The 16,273-nt window shown below is 41.5% G+C and overlaps 1 protein-coding gene across 5 annotated transcripts in view; it reads left to right on the plus strand.

Moving 5' to 3' along the window:
* The window catches only part of GABPI (zinc finger DHHC-type palmitoyltransferase GABPI), a 327,590-nt gene that overhangs the window by 14,676 nt on the left and 296,641 nt on the right, over positions 1 to 16,273 (plus strand). For 3 of the 5 annotated variants that reach the window (XM_067766531.1, XM_067766530.1, XM_067766527.1), the window contains exon 3: positions 3,931 to 4,789. In XM_067766531.1, the coding sequence (XP_067622632.1) occupies positions 3,939 to 4,789 (851 nt within the window). In that variant the 5' untranslated portion in view covers positions 3,931 to 3,938. The remainder of the gene's footprint in view (positions 1 to 3,930; positions 4,790 to 16,273) is intronic. The other 2 variants (XM_067766528.1, XM_067766529.1) reach the window with 1 other exon arrangement.

Genomic DNA, 16,273 nt, shown 5'->3' on the forward strand with positions numbered 1-16,273 from the left:
TACATAGCTTCTCCAAACCCAATTGTCAACCTCACCTATCCGTGGCGAATCCTGTTCCATTAACAGCCGAGGCTCTGGCGATCACGAACTCCTTATGGATATAGGGGGTGGGAGGGGGGTATGGCCTAGAAGTTCGCATGTGGGTCATAACAAATCGTTCCCGAGCTGGTCGTGATTGGCACTGGAACATACCGGATCTACATCCCGCAAAGGACCATCAACTCGATAACACTCCCCAAGGCCTTCAGGGAGTGTCCTTATCGCTACAACAACAACAACCATCTGATCAAAATATGTTATATTTGCTCTCATCACTAGAAACTGCTGTTTTCCAGTAGTCAAAAACCTTGGGATTGCACTAGTTAGCGAAAAAGAGGCGTTTTCCTAACAAACAATATGGGTGATTCTCCGCGAGCTTACAGTTTTGTGTCTTTTCGAAATTTGAAATATATTAAAGCATTTTCTCTGAATTAAATTATGTAATTGAGCTAAAATTTTGTTTATTTTAAAGTCTCATGTCTAATTTTATTGACTGGTCATCAGTTTTATGAAGTTATAATTCATAATACCCTACAAATGTCAGAACCACATTTTTCATAACATTTTAGGTGGTAACTTTTTTAATTTTTAATTACACGAGTAATAAACTTTCATTATATTGTAACGAATGTTAGCAGCACTGAGCGATGCTATCCTCTCTAAGCCGATGCTAAGCAGTGACGTGAATTCACATCCATAGATCAATCATTATGTATCTACAAAAACGAAACAATAATTGCGTCTACACATATGTACCATGTACGTATACGAGCAGCGGAGAGTCAATGCACCAACACATGCATATATCTGAGATACTCCTGAAGGTATGCAATGAAAAAACTATAATATCATGCAATTGTAGGTACAACTGAGAAGTTTGAGAGCTGCTGGACTAGTAGATTCTGGAAGCGCCTAGAAGATGCGAACGTTGAAATCCGAGAGTATAAAAGGCGGCAATTGTAGAGGCGCTGGAATTCAGTTTTATTTGAGATTTCGGTTAAAACGCTATCTAGCGAGCAAGAGCAGTATTATTTTGAATAGTAGAGTTTCATTTGAGCAATCAATCAGTTTGGTTATTAAGCAAGCTATTCGTTGCAAAGTTTGAGTGTTATTGTGAATGACTTCAATAAAGGCAATTTTGCATTATTAAATATTGGAGTTATTTATTCAACCGTTTAGTGATTCGAACTCAGCAGAAGATTGCAAATAAGGGGAATTGCAAGTAAAATCGTTACAATATTAAATACTTGACTTAATATGCAAAATTAAATGTTGTTTTAATGATAACATTTCTGTTTTCGCTTTGTAATTTGTTTTTGAAAGGTGTCCATGAGTTTTTGAGTAAAAAATGTTATTCAAATCGTTAGGTTGGTACTGCTTTATTGCACACTGGTTTGTGACATGTGAGTGTGCATTTTGATCAGCAAGTGTCCCCGCATATGTCCATGTTAATGTTTGCAGTCTTAAAATAACTAATATCCATTTTTAAACACTGAAGAACTGGAAAAACGGTACGTATCAAAAAATCGTGTCACAACCGTGGCACTTGTATCTTTGTAGTTTTAAGTTAAGTACCGTCTCTTGTACCATTTTTCTTTAAAGTTTGCTGGCATAACCTTAAAATTTTACGGAAAATCTTGCGAGTCATACTAGCCTTTTTTAATGATCAATTTATTGTCAAAATGTCACAACCGTGGCACGCGTGTAATGTCACAACCGTGGCAGGTTGCAGTATCAAGAACAGAAATTAATAGCTGTAGCCCATGAACCAATAAACAGATCCCGCATTAAAAAATGAGAGAGCAAAAAAATCATGTTAGCTGGGAAATAAATTTTATGGACGTGACGTCACGCTTTTGACAACATGTTTCATTGCTGACGCAGTGTTCAGACTTTATTCCAATCCGAGTATTTTGCTCCGCACTTACCTCCTATTACATTTTTTATCTCAAAGGTTTATTGGGTCGAGTTGAAAACTAAATATTATCACTACCTAAATAGTATACTACTAATACGTAGGAAAAGCTGATTGTTTATAAGTGACGATTGGATGAAATGACGTGAATTCATTGTTCGTGACTTAAGACATGTTTGTTTACATTTTACTCACAGCTTTGAACTTTTTTCGTATGGAATGATAATAGAAGGAGTAAAATGTAAGCAAAAAATGTGTCCGGAAGCGATCTGTAAATCCTGCCAAAACTCAACATACAGCACTTTTTGAAGTTTTATATAAAAGTGATGTACCTTTAGTCAATAAGGTCAGATAACCCTGTTCTGCGAAAACCATTGGGAGCACCAAGCGAGGTCAAATCTTCCTCCAACTGTCTCTCATAACTCAGTGAAGATCTTCTCTTTCCTCTATTTACAAACTGCCGGAGCGTATTAGTTCATCCGCATAACATGACCTAGCTAGCGAAGCTTTCTCTTTTTATTCCCTGCACTCTCGTTATATCTGCGAAAAGCTCATATAGCTCATCATTATACCTCCTTCGATACCCGCCGTCGACATCACGGATAGGATTATTAATCTTCCGGAGAACCTTTCTCTTCAATACTCCAAGAGTCATCTTCTCTCGACACATTCCATGATTCCGAGCCATACATCAGGACAGGTATGATGGATGACTTATAGAGCACGAATTTTGTACGTCGAGAAAGGACTTTACTTTTCAATTGCTTAAAGAAGCACTTGTTGGCAGGAGTTATTCTGCATTCGATTTCCAGGCCGACATTGTTTTTGATTTTAATGCTGCTTCCCAAATTGACGAAATTCTTCACAATCTTGAATTTATATCCGTCAACAGTGTCGTGACTACAAAGGCCACGATGACAGCAAGTACTTCGTCTTGCCCATATTTACTGCAAGACCCACTTTTTTGCTTCTTTATTTTATACCAACTCTTCGCCTCCATGTTTGAACAGCCCGGCGGGTATTCCGTCATTACTTGGCACCTTGTGATTTTTTAGCCGTGATATTGCTATTCTCACGTCACCATAGTCGGATGTCGGAGCGTATTTTTCATCATCGGCGATCGGGGTATCGGGTTCGTCTTCTCCCACACTCTGTACGTGAGTTATCATGTCGCCATTATCGTCCCTACAGGAATCTGCCCCGGTCTTGAAAACGACTCCATGTGCACCTGATGAGACAGATAACTTTTTTGCTGAGAAACATTTCATGGTAAAAACAGAATCGAGGGGTTTGCCAAGCCACCAAATCAATTTGACGCTAGTTGTTTCTAGTTGTGCTTTCAAAATGGAAAAAAATATACTCCGGAAACAATTTTTTACTCCGGCGTATTCGTTTACTTTTAGGTAACAGTTTTAAATACTCCGAACACTGGTAGCGAAATATGAGAAAAATGTAATAAAACGAAAAACTTCAAAAACGCTACGTCACCAAAGTTTTTTTTTCAAATTCGATTACAAATACAACAATTCCGGAATGCGGGATCTTAGCTCATTTGTTCATGGCTGTAGCCCGTCCAATTTTGAGAATGTTTTTTAGCTATGAAAACTCTTAGAAAAATGATTGAAAATATTTGAAAATCGAAAATTTTTTTTCAAAATTTTGGGTTAGTAAAACTGAGAGCTCGCGGAGAATCGCCAATATAGCAAAACAGACAAACAAACAGATCACAGCTTCGACCGGCTTTCAAAGCAATAGGCAAAATACTTTTGTGATACAAGAATCTCTAAAAATATCACTCTGTTTAGACCAGCTGTTTAGTAAATATATAGTGATAGGTTTCCCATGTGAAAAATGAAATATGTAATATAGATAATAGAAATTCGTGCACACATGATATTATACAAAAGATTTTTGTGAGCCACTGTATGTTCCAAGGCATGTTGGGGGCTAAAGTAAAGAATTACCATGTATTTCATATCTTTAAATGTCTAGGTGTGTAACTGGCCGTGCAATCGATAAAAGTCGTTTCAGCAATATGTTGTTAACTTTTCAAGATAGACTACGTATTCCTTGGAGGGGAGGTGCAAAGCAAGTTACATTTGGTGCTATTTTTCCTATATTTATTTTGCCTCTGCTGATTAGCTTGGCCGCCATAAATGCATATACTTTTACCGTTATTTTTGTGGCATCCGCTGTGATATTGTGCTATACTTTCAGTTATGTACGACAAAGGTCATTACGAACACGCTTTTTTAACATGTGGATAATCTCTTCAGTAGTTTATATATTATTATTATTCGAAGTTACCGTACCGCTATTGGAAGTGCTCCCAGAGGAGAATTATACATTAGCAGCTTTTACACTTATATCTTTGATTTGTTTCTATCAAGCTTATAAACGTGCCAGCTTTAATCATGTAAAGATTACAGATACTGAGGATGGAATTACCGATATCACTGAAGCGTCAAATACAAACGAAAATGCTGAACAAACACTTATATTATTAGATCAAGAACTCGAAACTGGACAACAATCTGGTAAGCAGCCAAGTATTTGTTCTATCTGCCGCAAACACATCCAGCCGTATTCCGCACATTGCAAAGTTTGCAATGCCTGTGTAAAGCGGTATGATCACCATAGCTATTGGCTTAATGGATGCATAGGCGAATCAAATCATCGTTTTTATCTTACTGGCTTAATATTCGGGATCTTGGCTTTGCTGCTGGGTGCTGATTTGACACTGACTGCGGTTTGCCATCCGTTTTTGGCAGCAAACATTTTAGGTGTACAAATATTGCTGCCAGATGATTGCTCGGAGGTTTTCGACATGTATGAGTAAGTAAAGTATAAATGGGCATTTCCTGCCTTGACCTCACTACTATAAATATCTGACTTTCCTCAACATTTCTGACTTAATTCCAAATTAGTTGAAGTCAAATGTTACTTTAAAAAATTGCATTCATTCTTGGCGGTTATAAGGTCTCGTAAGGTTGACACTATTTCATTTTGCATCATTTTGCTAGACGAGCCGATTTCTTTATAGGCGCGGCGCATTGTATACCGGCGGCGAACTTACTTTAAAAAACTTGTTTTATATTTACGAGAGGTTTTGGTTGTATGTATTTAAGGAAATGGAAGTTTTGGCCATTTCGGAAAGATCCGGCGTTTTTACTTCAAAATCTCGCGGATTGGTGAAAAAATTCAAGAGTCACACTTTTGTCTGTATGTCACGTGCAAAGCAAGTCTCACCGAAGATGTTATGGGCTAACTCCTAATACTCCTTCTCGACACGATTTCTTTAAATCATCTGACTCTTTGCCTCTATTAATGGTCTATTAATAGTCATGATTCACGTGACACAGTTTTAACGTTTAGCATCAAAGCTGCGATGGGGATGTTGAAATGAGTTGCACGCACCCACTTTAACAACCCTTTATATGAAATATTTCACAAATGCGTATCTTTATCTAACACCTCTTTAGCAATTCTAACTTTTGCTTGGAGTTCTAAAAAACTCAAATATCTTAAAAATCAGAAAATGCATTATTTTAAAAGATTCAAACTATCCGGATCATGAAGTGACTATGCGGCATATTCTATTCTACGCCACACTTGTGGCTACATAGAAGATGTTAAGCGGATTACTTAAAAAAGATTAAGCATAAAATTTCCTCTAATCCAAAGTCATTTTATTCGTTCATCAACTCGAAAAGAAAAATCAAGAGGTTTCCAACCGTAATGAAGCTTTACGATCTAAGTTCTAAAGATGACAATGAAATTGCCAATATGTTTGCCGTCTTCTTTAAATCGAATTACACCACTGCCTATGACTCCCCGCCATTGAACTATCCATTCAAACTGTCCTCGCTTAATTCAGCGTTTGTTCCGTATATTTATACGGAGGACGTCCTAAGACACCTGGAAAGCCTAAAAATTTCCTATTCTAGCGGACCTGATGAAATTCCATCTCCTGTGCTAAATACGAGTGCTGAATTCCTGTGTAAACCTCTTATATGTCTTTTTAACGGATCCCGAAAGCAAGGGATATTTCCCAGGAATTGGAAAAAGTTTTTTATAATACCACTTTACAAAAATGGGAACAGGCCCTGTGTTTTAAATTACCGAGGAACAGCAAAGCTTAATGCTTAGATCGTCATACATCAAATAAAGGGTAAATCTACCGTGACTAACTTGATTAAGTTCCCAACTCATATGCTGAACGGATTTAAGGTTTATAGCGAAATTTATGTCATTTATACTGATTTTAGTAAAGCTTTCGATAAAGTTTCCCATTTATTTTTTCTGTTGAAACTAGATCGATTTGGCTTCCCGCTATGGTTTCCATCCTGGGCATCTTCATACTTGATTGAACGAAAACAATTCTATTTAATAACTGTAGGTCAGAGTCTATCGATGTTACTTCTGGTGTTCCTCAAGGCAGCCACCTTCGTTCAGAGCTATTGCTGCAGTTCATTAATGACCTTCCAAATGTTTTGAATTACTGCAAGCCGCTAATGTACGCTGATGATGTCAAACTTGTCATGTCTATCCGCTCACCAGTGGATAGATCAAATCTACAATCGGATCTCAATTGCCTAGTTGAATGGTTTAGCGTAAATGTAATGTCAATAAACATGCCGAAGTGCAACTTCATGTGCTTTACAAGGAAATCCTACCAATCCCACGAGCATATGATTGATGATTATACAATTAACCAAGTCTTTAGCTTCGTTGTTGTTGTTGTTGCTGTAGCAGTGCTTCACCCCATCCAATAGGTGCGACCAATCACAAAGTGTCATCAATGTCCCCTACCGGGAGTCAAAAGAAACTTGCTGTTTCAACAGGGGTGGACCGTAATGAGAGGAGTGTTAGAGGCGTTGGTTCCACAATACAGTTAAAGAGATGGTTGGCGTCATTTGGGGACACATTATAAGCAGAACATATGTTTTGTATGTCGGGGTTGATTCTGGATAGGTAAGAGCTTAATCTGTTACAGTACCCAGATCGACGTTGAGCTAGAGTGACGCGCGTTTACATAGGGAGAGTGGGTTCCTTCTCTGCTAGTTTTGGGTATTGTTCTTTGAGTACAGGATTCACCGGTAATTCCTGGCATAGAGGTCCGACGCCTCTTTGTTGATTTCACTGAGGACCTGCTTGTGTTTTTGAGCTTCATACGGCTGTGTTCTCAGGTGCCGTATTTCCTCATAATGCTTACGGAGATGGGGCTGTGTGTAGAAGTCCACGAAAGTGGGGAAAGCTTCTGACCGCCATTCACCTGGGAATGGCCAGAGCGATTCTTTTGCATGCGGTTCAAGCAGCTCACTACTGCCGGTCGCTTGCGGCTTAGCGGTGAGCTAATGTGAGAAGGCGACAACCTGGCTAGGCCACTCTGACATAATCGGTTTAAGGGCTAGCCGGGGGAGATCTCATCGGCAGCGTCTGTACACCTCTAGGTGCGGCTGCAAGCGGGCGTCTGTCTTGGAGCAAGCGGCTCGCTATATAAACGTGCCATGTAATATTTTCACCCCCGCCACGTAAAACCATACTCCAATGAAATATAACAACAAGCCTCGGATAAATACACTCTTCATTGATGACGACCATGGCAAACGTTTGAAGGACAATGAATTGAGGGCATGCACCTGGAACGTCCGCTCCCTGAATGGGATGGGTGCAGATGCCCGGCTGGTTGATGTCCTCGTCAAAGCAAAATCTGATATCACCGCCATCCAAGAAATGCGTTGGACGAAGCAAGGAAGAAAGATCAAAAATTGTGACATATATTGGAGTGGCCATACGAATAAGCGCAGTTTCGGCGTCGGATTCGTGGTGGGAGAGAGACTTTGTCGCCAAGTGCTGGCGTTCACGGCTGTGGACGAGCGTCTCGCCGCTATCCGAATAAAAGCAAAATTTTTTAATATATTATTCATCTGCGCCCATGCGCCGACAGAGGAGAAAGACGATGAGGTGAAAGACACTTTTTATGAACAATTAGAACGCACATACGAGCGCTGCCCCCGTCATGATATAAAAGTCGTGCTTGGCGACTTTAACGCCAGGGTGGGCAAAGAAGGTGTTTTTGGCCCTACAGTCGGAAAGTTCAGCCTACACAATGAAACTTCTCCTAACGGACTGAGGCTGATTGACTTTGCCGGTGCTCGAAACATGGTCATATCCAGCACGAGGTTCATGCATAAAAAGATACATCAAGCTACATGGCTGTCTCCTGATCGAAATACTCGCAATCAGATCGATCACGTTGTGATAGACGGACGGCCTGCCTCCAGTGTTTTAGATGTGCGCACGATCCGAGGACCTAACATCGACTCGGACCATTATCTCGTTGCAGCCAAAATGCGCACCCGCCTCAACGCGGCTAAAACCAAGGAACAAAAAACTCAAGGAAAGCTAGACGTCGAAAAGCTTCAATCACAACAGACTGCCAAAGATTTCGCAACTCGACTCTCACACCTGCTCTCTGAGAGCACAACTCATCCTGAAGGAATACAGGAGCAGTGGGAGCATATCTCCAAAGCACTTCGTACTGCCGCCGAGGAAACAATTGATTGGTTACCGGCGGCCACGAAAAAACAACTGGTACGATGAAGAATGTCGCGTTGCAACCGAAAGAAAAGACGCTGCCTACAGGGCTACGTTAAAAGCGAGCGCGACAAGAGGAGTGTGTGAACGCTATCGTGAGTTGAAAAGGGAAGCGAGACGCATTTTCAGGAAGAAAAAAGCAGAAGCAGAAAGGCGTGAGTGCGAGGAGCTTGAGCTGCTAGCCACCAGGAATAACGCCCGAAAATTCTACCAAAAAATACGGCGACAGACGGAAGGTTTTAAGACCGGGGCAAACTCCTGTAGGAATGAAAACGGCGACCTTGTAACTGATGTCCAGAGAGTGCTTAGATTATGGAGGGAATATTTCTCTGCTCTCCTAAATGGAGGCAGCAATTCACCGCGCAGAGATGAAGAACCCCATCCCGCAATCGATGATGATGGAATATATGTCCCCCCGCCCGATTATGACGAAGTTAGAATAGCAATAACCAGATTGAAAAACAACAAGGCCGTGGGCGCTGATGGATTGCCTGCGGAGCTATTCAAGTTCGGCGGCGAGGAGTTGGTAAGGCGCATGCAGCAGCTTCTTAGCAAAATATGGGCGGACGAAAGCATGCCCGACGGTTGGAATCTAAGTGTTCTTTGCCCAGTCCACAAGAAGGGGGATACTGCAAAATGCACCAACTATCGTGGAATCAGCCTTCTTAATATCGCATATAAGGTCCTTTCAAGTGTATTGTGCGAAAGATTGAAGCCCACCGTGAACCGGCTGATTGGACCGTATCAGTGCGGCTTCAGACCTGGTAAATCTACCATCGACCAGATTTTCACAATGCGCCAAATCTTGGAAAAAACCCGTGAAAAGAGAATCGACACACATCACCTCTTCGTCGACTTTAAAGCCGCCTTCGACAGCACGAAAAGGAGCTGCCTATATGCCGCTATGTCTGAATTTGGATTCCCCGCAAAACTTATACGGCTGTGCAAAATGACGTTGAGCAACACCATCAGCTCAGTCAGAATTGGGAAGGACCTCTCCGAGCCGTTCGAAACTAAACGAGGTTTCAGACATGGTGACCCCCTATCGTGCGATTTCTTTAATTTGATGCTGGAGAAAATTATACTAGCTGCAGAACTTAACCGCACTGGAACAATATACTATAAAAGCGTGCAATTACTGGCATATGCTGATGACATTGATATCATCGGCCTAAACACCCGCGCTGTTAGTTACTCCAAACTGGAAAAAGAAGCGGTAAAGATGGGTTTGATGGTGAATGAGGACAAAACGAAGTACCTGCTGTCATCCAGCAAAGACTCAGCGCATACGCGCCTTGGCAACCACGCTACTGTTGGCAGCCATAATTTCGAAATAGTAAAATACTTCGTTTATTTGGGAACCAGTATCAACACTAGCAACAACATCAGCACTGAAATCCAGCGAAGAATCAATCTTGCCAATAAATGCTACTTTGGACTAGGTAGGCAATTGAAAAATAAAGTCCTCTCTCGGCGAACGAAAATCATACTCTACAAGTACTTATCGTACCCGTCCTGCTATATGGGGCAGAAGCATAGACCACAACAACAGCAGATGAAGCGGCTTTGGGAGTGTTCGAGAGAAAAGTTCTTCGAAAGATTTATGGACCTCTACGCGTTGGCGATGGCGAGTACCGAAGAAGATTTAATGATGAGCTGTACGAACTATACGCAGACATCAACATAGTCCAGCGAATAAAAATGACTCCTTAAGCCCCTCTCTTTAGCTTCGTAGACCTTAACGATACGATGGACCCTAAATTTGACCTTAAATTGCACGTAGAAGGTTGCGTGAAGCAGAGCCAAAGAAACTTTGGTGTCGTCAAACGATGGTCTAAAGAATTCGATGATCCATATATTACTAAAACTTCATATCTTTGGTGAGGCCAATATTGGAATACGCTCCGATAATCTGGAACCCTCATGATCACACACACTGCGACAAATTGGATCGGTTCAAAACCAAAACCTGCTTTTACGCTAAGACTTACCGTTGGACCCCTCAAGGATTCTTCCTTCCTACTCCTGCCGTTTAAAACTTATTCAGCTCCCTACGTTACAGAGTCTTAGGGAGATGGTAGGTGTGTTATTTTTAGTAAAACTTATTGAAATCAATACACAGACAACGAATAGGTTCGTACATTTCAAAATTCGATCTGCATGTGCTTCTATGAAGCGGTTGAAAATGTCTAGATGGCCTAAAGGGAACATTAAATAAAATTTCACCAAGCAGAAAATGGCTATCTCCAATAACCCTAGGAAATAGCCATTTTCTGCTTGGTGAAATTTTATTTAATGTTCCCTTTAGACCATCTAGACATTTTGAACCGCTTCATAGAAGCACATGAAGATCAAATTTTGAAATGTACGAACCTATTCGTTGTCTGTGTACTGATTTCAATAAGCACTACAAAAACATTGACGGTGTGACTCACACCTCGTAATAAAAAATATCTACTGACTACCTTGAATGATTTGGGTAGTGGGTGGCTTGGAATCACGTCCTTTCCAACCCGCACTCTTATCGCCAGCACCAGTAATTTTGGGCGGGGGGCTTGGAATCACGTCCAACCTCCCACACATCGCAGCCCTACTTGTTGTGTGTTCAATGTGCATCAGCTGCTTGAAATCATGTCCATTCCGACAGCACTAATAATCAATTCCCGTTGCTTGGCATAACAGTCCGTCTTGACAACTGATTTAATATTAATAATATGCATGCATATTTTATAATATAAATTTTTCACTTTGCATGCTTCTGTACAGTTAATCCGTAATTATATTTAGTCCGATTAATTACTAAATTTGTAAACTAATAAATAAATAATTAAATGCTGGCCTATTGTTGATCGCGCCAACAGGTGCTTCCAGTTCTTTCGGCTGTCTTTCCGATGTGCGGACAGTAGCAATCCCGACTACCAGTCGCTACCACGACTCCTGGCCCTCACACCATACGCCAGGACAGAAGCTATAGGACTGCGACTTCGAACTCATATCTTCGTCGCGGTCACTTTCCTGAATTGCTTCTAATGAAGCTCTAAGTGTAGCTCCGAAGACTTTCTGAGGGATGTTGTTGTCGCGCTATGCTGCCAAGCTAGACCAGAGAAACGCCTTGAGACGTTAGCCGAAATCATAAGCTGTTTAAGTGAATATCATTGCGTCACTCATTGGTCCAAATCGCATAATCCTCGGCGCATCTACATAATTTCAATTTTACAAGGACCACCGTAAGCCGATCATTGCTCGTTTTTAACGATTGTAATCACTACACGATGTTTATTGGACTGTGGGTACTCCATGGATTACTCCGATGTAATGCGGAGCTGGAGTATATGGTCCAGTCCTAGGACATCGCAATGTTAATTGGACCATATTACAATCGTTAAAAACGAGCAATGATCGGCTTACAATATGTTCGTGTAGAAATATGAGTTGGTCCATTGCTGCATTACTGTGGAGTATAATGGTAAGTACTCCAGTGGACCACATGATCCAACGATTTTTGCAGGGCTCTGGTCATTTGCTGAAATTATCCATAACCACAAGTACATATTTGTTTCCGCGGTTGCTAGCAGGAAATGGACCTGCGACATTCATAGCGATCCTTTCAAATGGTGCACCTGTGTTATATTGCTTCATCTGACCACGACTTCGGGTTTTGGGTCGCTCTGCTGCAGACCTCGCAATTGGCAATCCACTCAGTGACCGCCTGACGGCAACCAACCCAATAGAATCTCTGCTTAATTTTCGCGACCGTCTTCGTGATTCCCAGATGACCTCCACTTGGACCATTATGTAGCTCGTTGAGAACGTCAGGAATCCCATTTCCTGGGAACAACTATCACTTTCCTCTTACTTTGACCATCCTCACTCTCCCATACTCGATGCAAGCAACCGGATATCAACTCTAAGTTGTTCCACTGTGCCCAATATGACTTCGCAATAGGACTCTCCGCTGACATCTCCTCTCTATTTGGTCTTTTGTTTCGTTTGAGCCCTTGCGTAACATGTGACAGATCTGTATCTTCTAGCTGACACTTCCTTAATTGTTCTTTGTCCCATTCATCCGTACACGTTATAGTCATTAGCCGGACATCTATAATTTCTTCCTTAGCCTCAGCTTTTGAACAGTGTTTGCATTCCAAACTACATGGTCTTCGTGGCATCGCATCAGCATTTCCGTGGGTACTACCTTTTCGGTGCTCAATGGAAAAGTCATAGCTTTATAGTCGCTCGATCCACCGTGCCAATTGACCTTTTGGTAAAAAGATTCTGTGGTCTTGGCCAATCCCTTACTGCTTCTATCTTTTCATTCGCGGTGCAGATGCCCTCCGTCGTTACTTTATGACCCAAGTAACTAACTTGCTTCTTGAACAGAGAACACTTTTTGAGACTAAGTTTCAGACCAGCACCAACTATTCTTTGGAAAACCTCCTCCAAGTTCTTCAGATATTCTTCGAAGTTCTTTCCCAATACGACGATGTCGTCTTGGCATGTTTTCCAATGTAGTCCATGAGTCTCTCAAAAGTAGCTGGTGCATTACATAGTCCAAAGGGCATTACTGTAAACTGCCAAAGACCATCTCCGATACTGAAGGCTGTTTTCTCCTTGTCTTCCTCCTTCACACCCACTTGCCAGTAGCCACTTTTTAAGTCCAGTGCGGAAAACCATTTTAGACCAGATAGCGAGTCCAGAGTGCCGCCTTTTTCGTAACGTCATTCAACTTCCGGTAGTCTACGCAAAAATTCATTTTTCCATCCTATTTCGTAACGTCATTCAACTTACGGTAGTCCACGCAAAACCTCATTTTTCCATCGTTCTTCTTCACAAGTACCACCGCTCCATGGACTAGCTGATGGTGCGATTACGCCGCTGTCGCTCATTTCTTGTATGATTTGACTCACGACTTCCCGCTTCGCCAGTGGAACACTACGAGGAGCTTGACGGATCGGCCTCGCATCTCCAGTGTCAATTTGATGTTTCACAACTCTGGTGCGACCTGGTTTGGAACCATCCTGGTTAAATATGTTGCCGTACTTTAGGAGCAGTTGTTTTGCCTTACTCTGATAGTCTTCCTCTAGTCCCTCCGTCCATGCTATAATGTCATCTGAAAGATCAATACTGCTAGTTGAAACGTCTTCCTGGAGCTGTTCACAGTTGATTACTACTTCAGCCTCTTGGCATCTTCCCAAAATAGTTCCTCTGGTCAGTTTGAGTGGTGACTTGAACTCATTGAGTACTCTTACCGAGTTACGTTCATGTTGTTTTGTTATAGCCAGGATTTTTCCTACAAGTACGTTCGGTGTTGATTTGTTTGCTGCTTCGACAACCCACAATTTGTCCCACAATCTCCATCAACCTTTGCCCAGATGACTGCTTCTGATTTTGGTGGTATTTGCTGACTCTCTTCCACCAGTACTCGTTTACTGTTGTAGTCTTTCTCGTAGCCGAAATTAAGTGGCACATCCATGTTCTTATTTCGCATCTTCTTGCTTTGCATGTCGATCTTGATGCCTTGGTCGATTAAGAAGTCCACGCCAATTATGATTATGAGATGCGCCCGTATCTACAGTCAGTAAACGTTCCTTTCCATCCACCTGTTCTCCGGCAGTAAGATTGCTTGACCTTCTTCCAATTTGCGAGATAGAGACTATGGGGCATTCAATTGCGGGAGCCAGCCGTCGCCCCTTGCGGCTGACTCGGTTTAGTCTAACGATTGAGTGGACTTGGAAATTTGCTCATCTCCTTCAGCTCTACGTTTACGGCCACGCATATTGTTGGAACCATTAGGACCGGTGCAGTGTGACCTGGGTTGCCCCTCTTGAAACATTTCATAACTCCGGAATTTTTCTGTTGTAATCCCTTCAGTGTTTCCAAAATTGTATCTTCCCAATCTGGTCTTTCTACTTCCACACGATGGGCTTTGTATGATGGCTTACTCAAACGTGAGTCAGTACATGTGATACCGTTTCAGCAAATGTTTGTTTTGGATTCGCATATGTAGCTCGTTTCGTTTCGAATTTTAACCCTCTCGGTGTATTCCACGGGTGCGTCTGCACTTGCGAGATGTGCCAATCTTTCAACATCCGACGAAAACTCCTGCAAAGTCTCATTCGCTTTTTGGTAACGGTTTTGCAACTCTATTTGGTATATCTGTTGTCTATGCTCGCTTCCATAACGTCTCTCGACAGCGGCCATCAATGCTTCATAACTGTTTCGTTCGTACTCTGGAATAGGCTGTAAGATTTCAGCTGCAGGACCTTTCAATGCGACGAACAGTGCAGCAACTTTATCTTCCGCATTCCCGTTGTTCACTATTGACGTCTTTTCAAATTGAAGCTTGATTACCTGGAAAGGAACAGAGCCGTCAAAAGATGGAGTTTTTACCCGCGGATTGCTCGCTGGAACAGCTGGGCGATTTAGTTGTAACTGCTCCATACGACCTTTTAACCCTTCTATCTCGGCATAAATTTTGTCCTCGAGTTGTAAAATTTTTGCATCCTGTTCTTCCAGTTTCGCAAAGAGCTGCGATGATACCTGCTCCGAAATTTGTGTCGACATTTCAGATATACGTGTCTATTGCGCTTCCAGTTGAGATGTCATATATGTCTTCTGTTCTTCCAATTGTGCTTCAATCTTCGATGTTATGCGTGTCTCCTGCGATTCCATCTTGGATGTTATACGTGTCTCCTGTGATTCCATCTTGGATGTTATACGGTTCTCCTGGGATTCCAGCTGCGATGACATGTTTGTGGATATTTGTGATGACATTTCGGACATTTGTGCCGGTATTGCAGCCAATATCATGTTCAAGTCTGTATTCCCCATTGTCTGCGGATTTTCATTTTTCTCTTCCATTTTTTTTCGACTCTTCCACATCAGGATGAAAAGTGTGTTCATCAACTGCGATTCCTTCAGATTCCCGTAGACGTGATTGTAGCTCGGATTTGTTGCCAGTTGTATTCAATCCGCGAGCTTCCAACTCCTTTTTCAGCTGCTGGATTTTTAATTCACTTAACTTCGCCATCTCCTTGTTGTATTCAAAACCTTTATTCAACAATTCCTCTTCTGACACCAATTGTATTGAAATTAGAGAAATTCCGCTTATTTGAAACCTTCTGCTAACGTTCGAATCGCTAAACTGATGCCTAAACCACTCCAACTTTCTGTATTGCAAAATTGTCTCTATTAGACTACTTTGGGAGAGTACAATTCACAATCACGTACTTCATAAAAGCGTGTTTAAATCAAAACTGATTACTGGAGGAGCTTTCGCTGGTTTTATACTCTCAGTTTTCTCGTTCATTCATTTCTCCTAAGGTCTAGTCATTTCGAGAAACTGTATTCTAGAACAATTGTGTCCATTGCTTGGTTATTAGCTATATACATGTATACCTATGTGTAGTTTAGGTTTCTCTTATAGTATATGCGTGTGTATGGGTAACTACTTCTGCTGATTACTACATGTGTGTGCGTGAGTATATGTGTGTAAATGATGATTAATGTGTTTATGTAGCTTGCTTTAATGTTTTTGTTGTTGTGCATTTATTAAATAACAGCTTAGTGATGTTAAAATTCACAATACATATGAAAAGCTGATTATTTACAAGTGACGATTGGATGAATTGCCGTGAATTCATTGTTCGTGTCTTAAGACATGTTTGTTCATATTTTACTCACAGTTTTTGTGCTTTTTTCATACGGAATGAGAATACAAGG

Source organism: Eurosta solidaginis, chromosome 2, assembly GCF_040869045.1.
Source record: "Eurosta solidaginis isolate ZX-2024a chromosome 2, ASM4086904v1, whole genome shotgun sequence".
Lineage (NCBI taxonomy): Eukaryota > Metazoa > Arthropoda > Insecta > Diptera > Tephritidae > Eurosta > Eurosta solidaginis.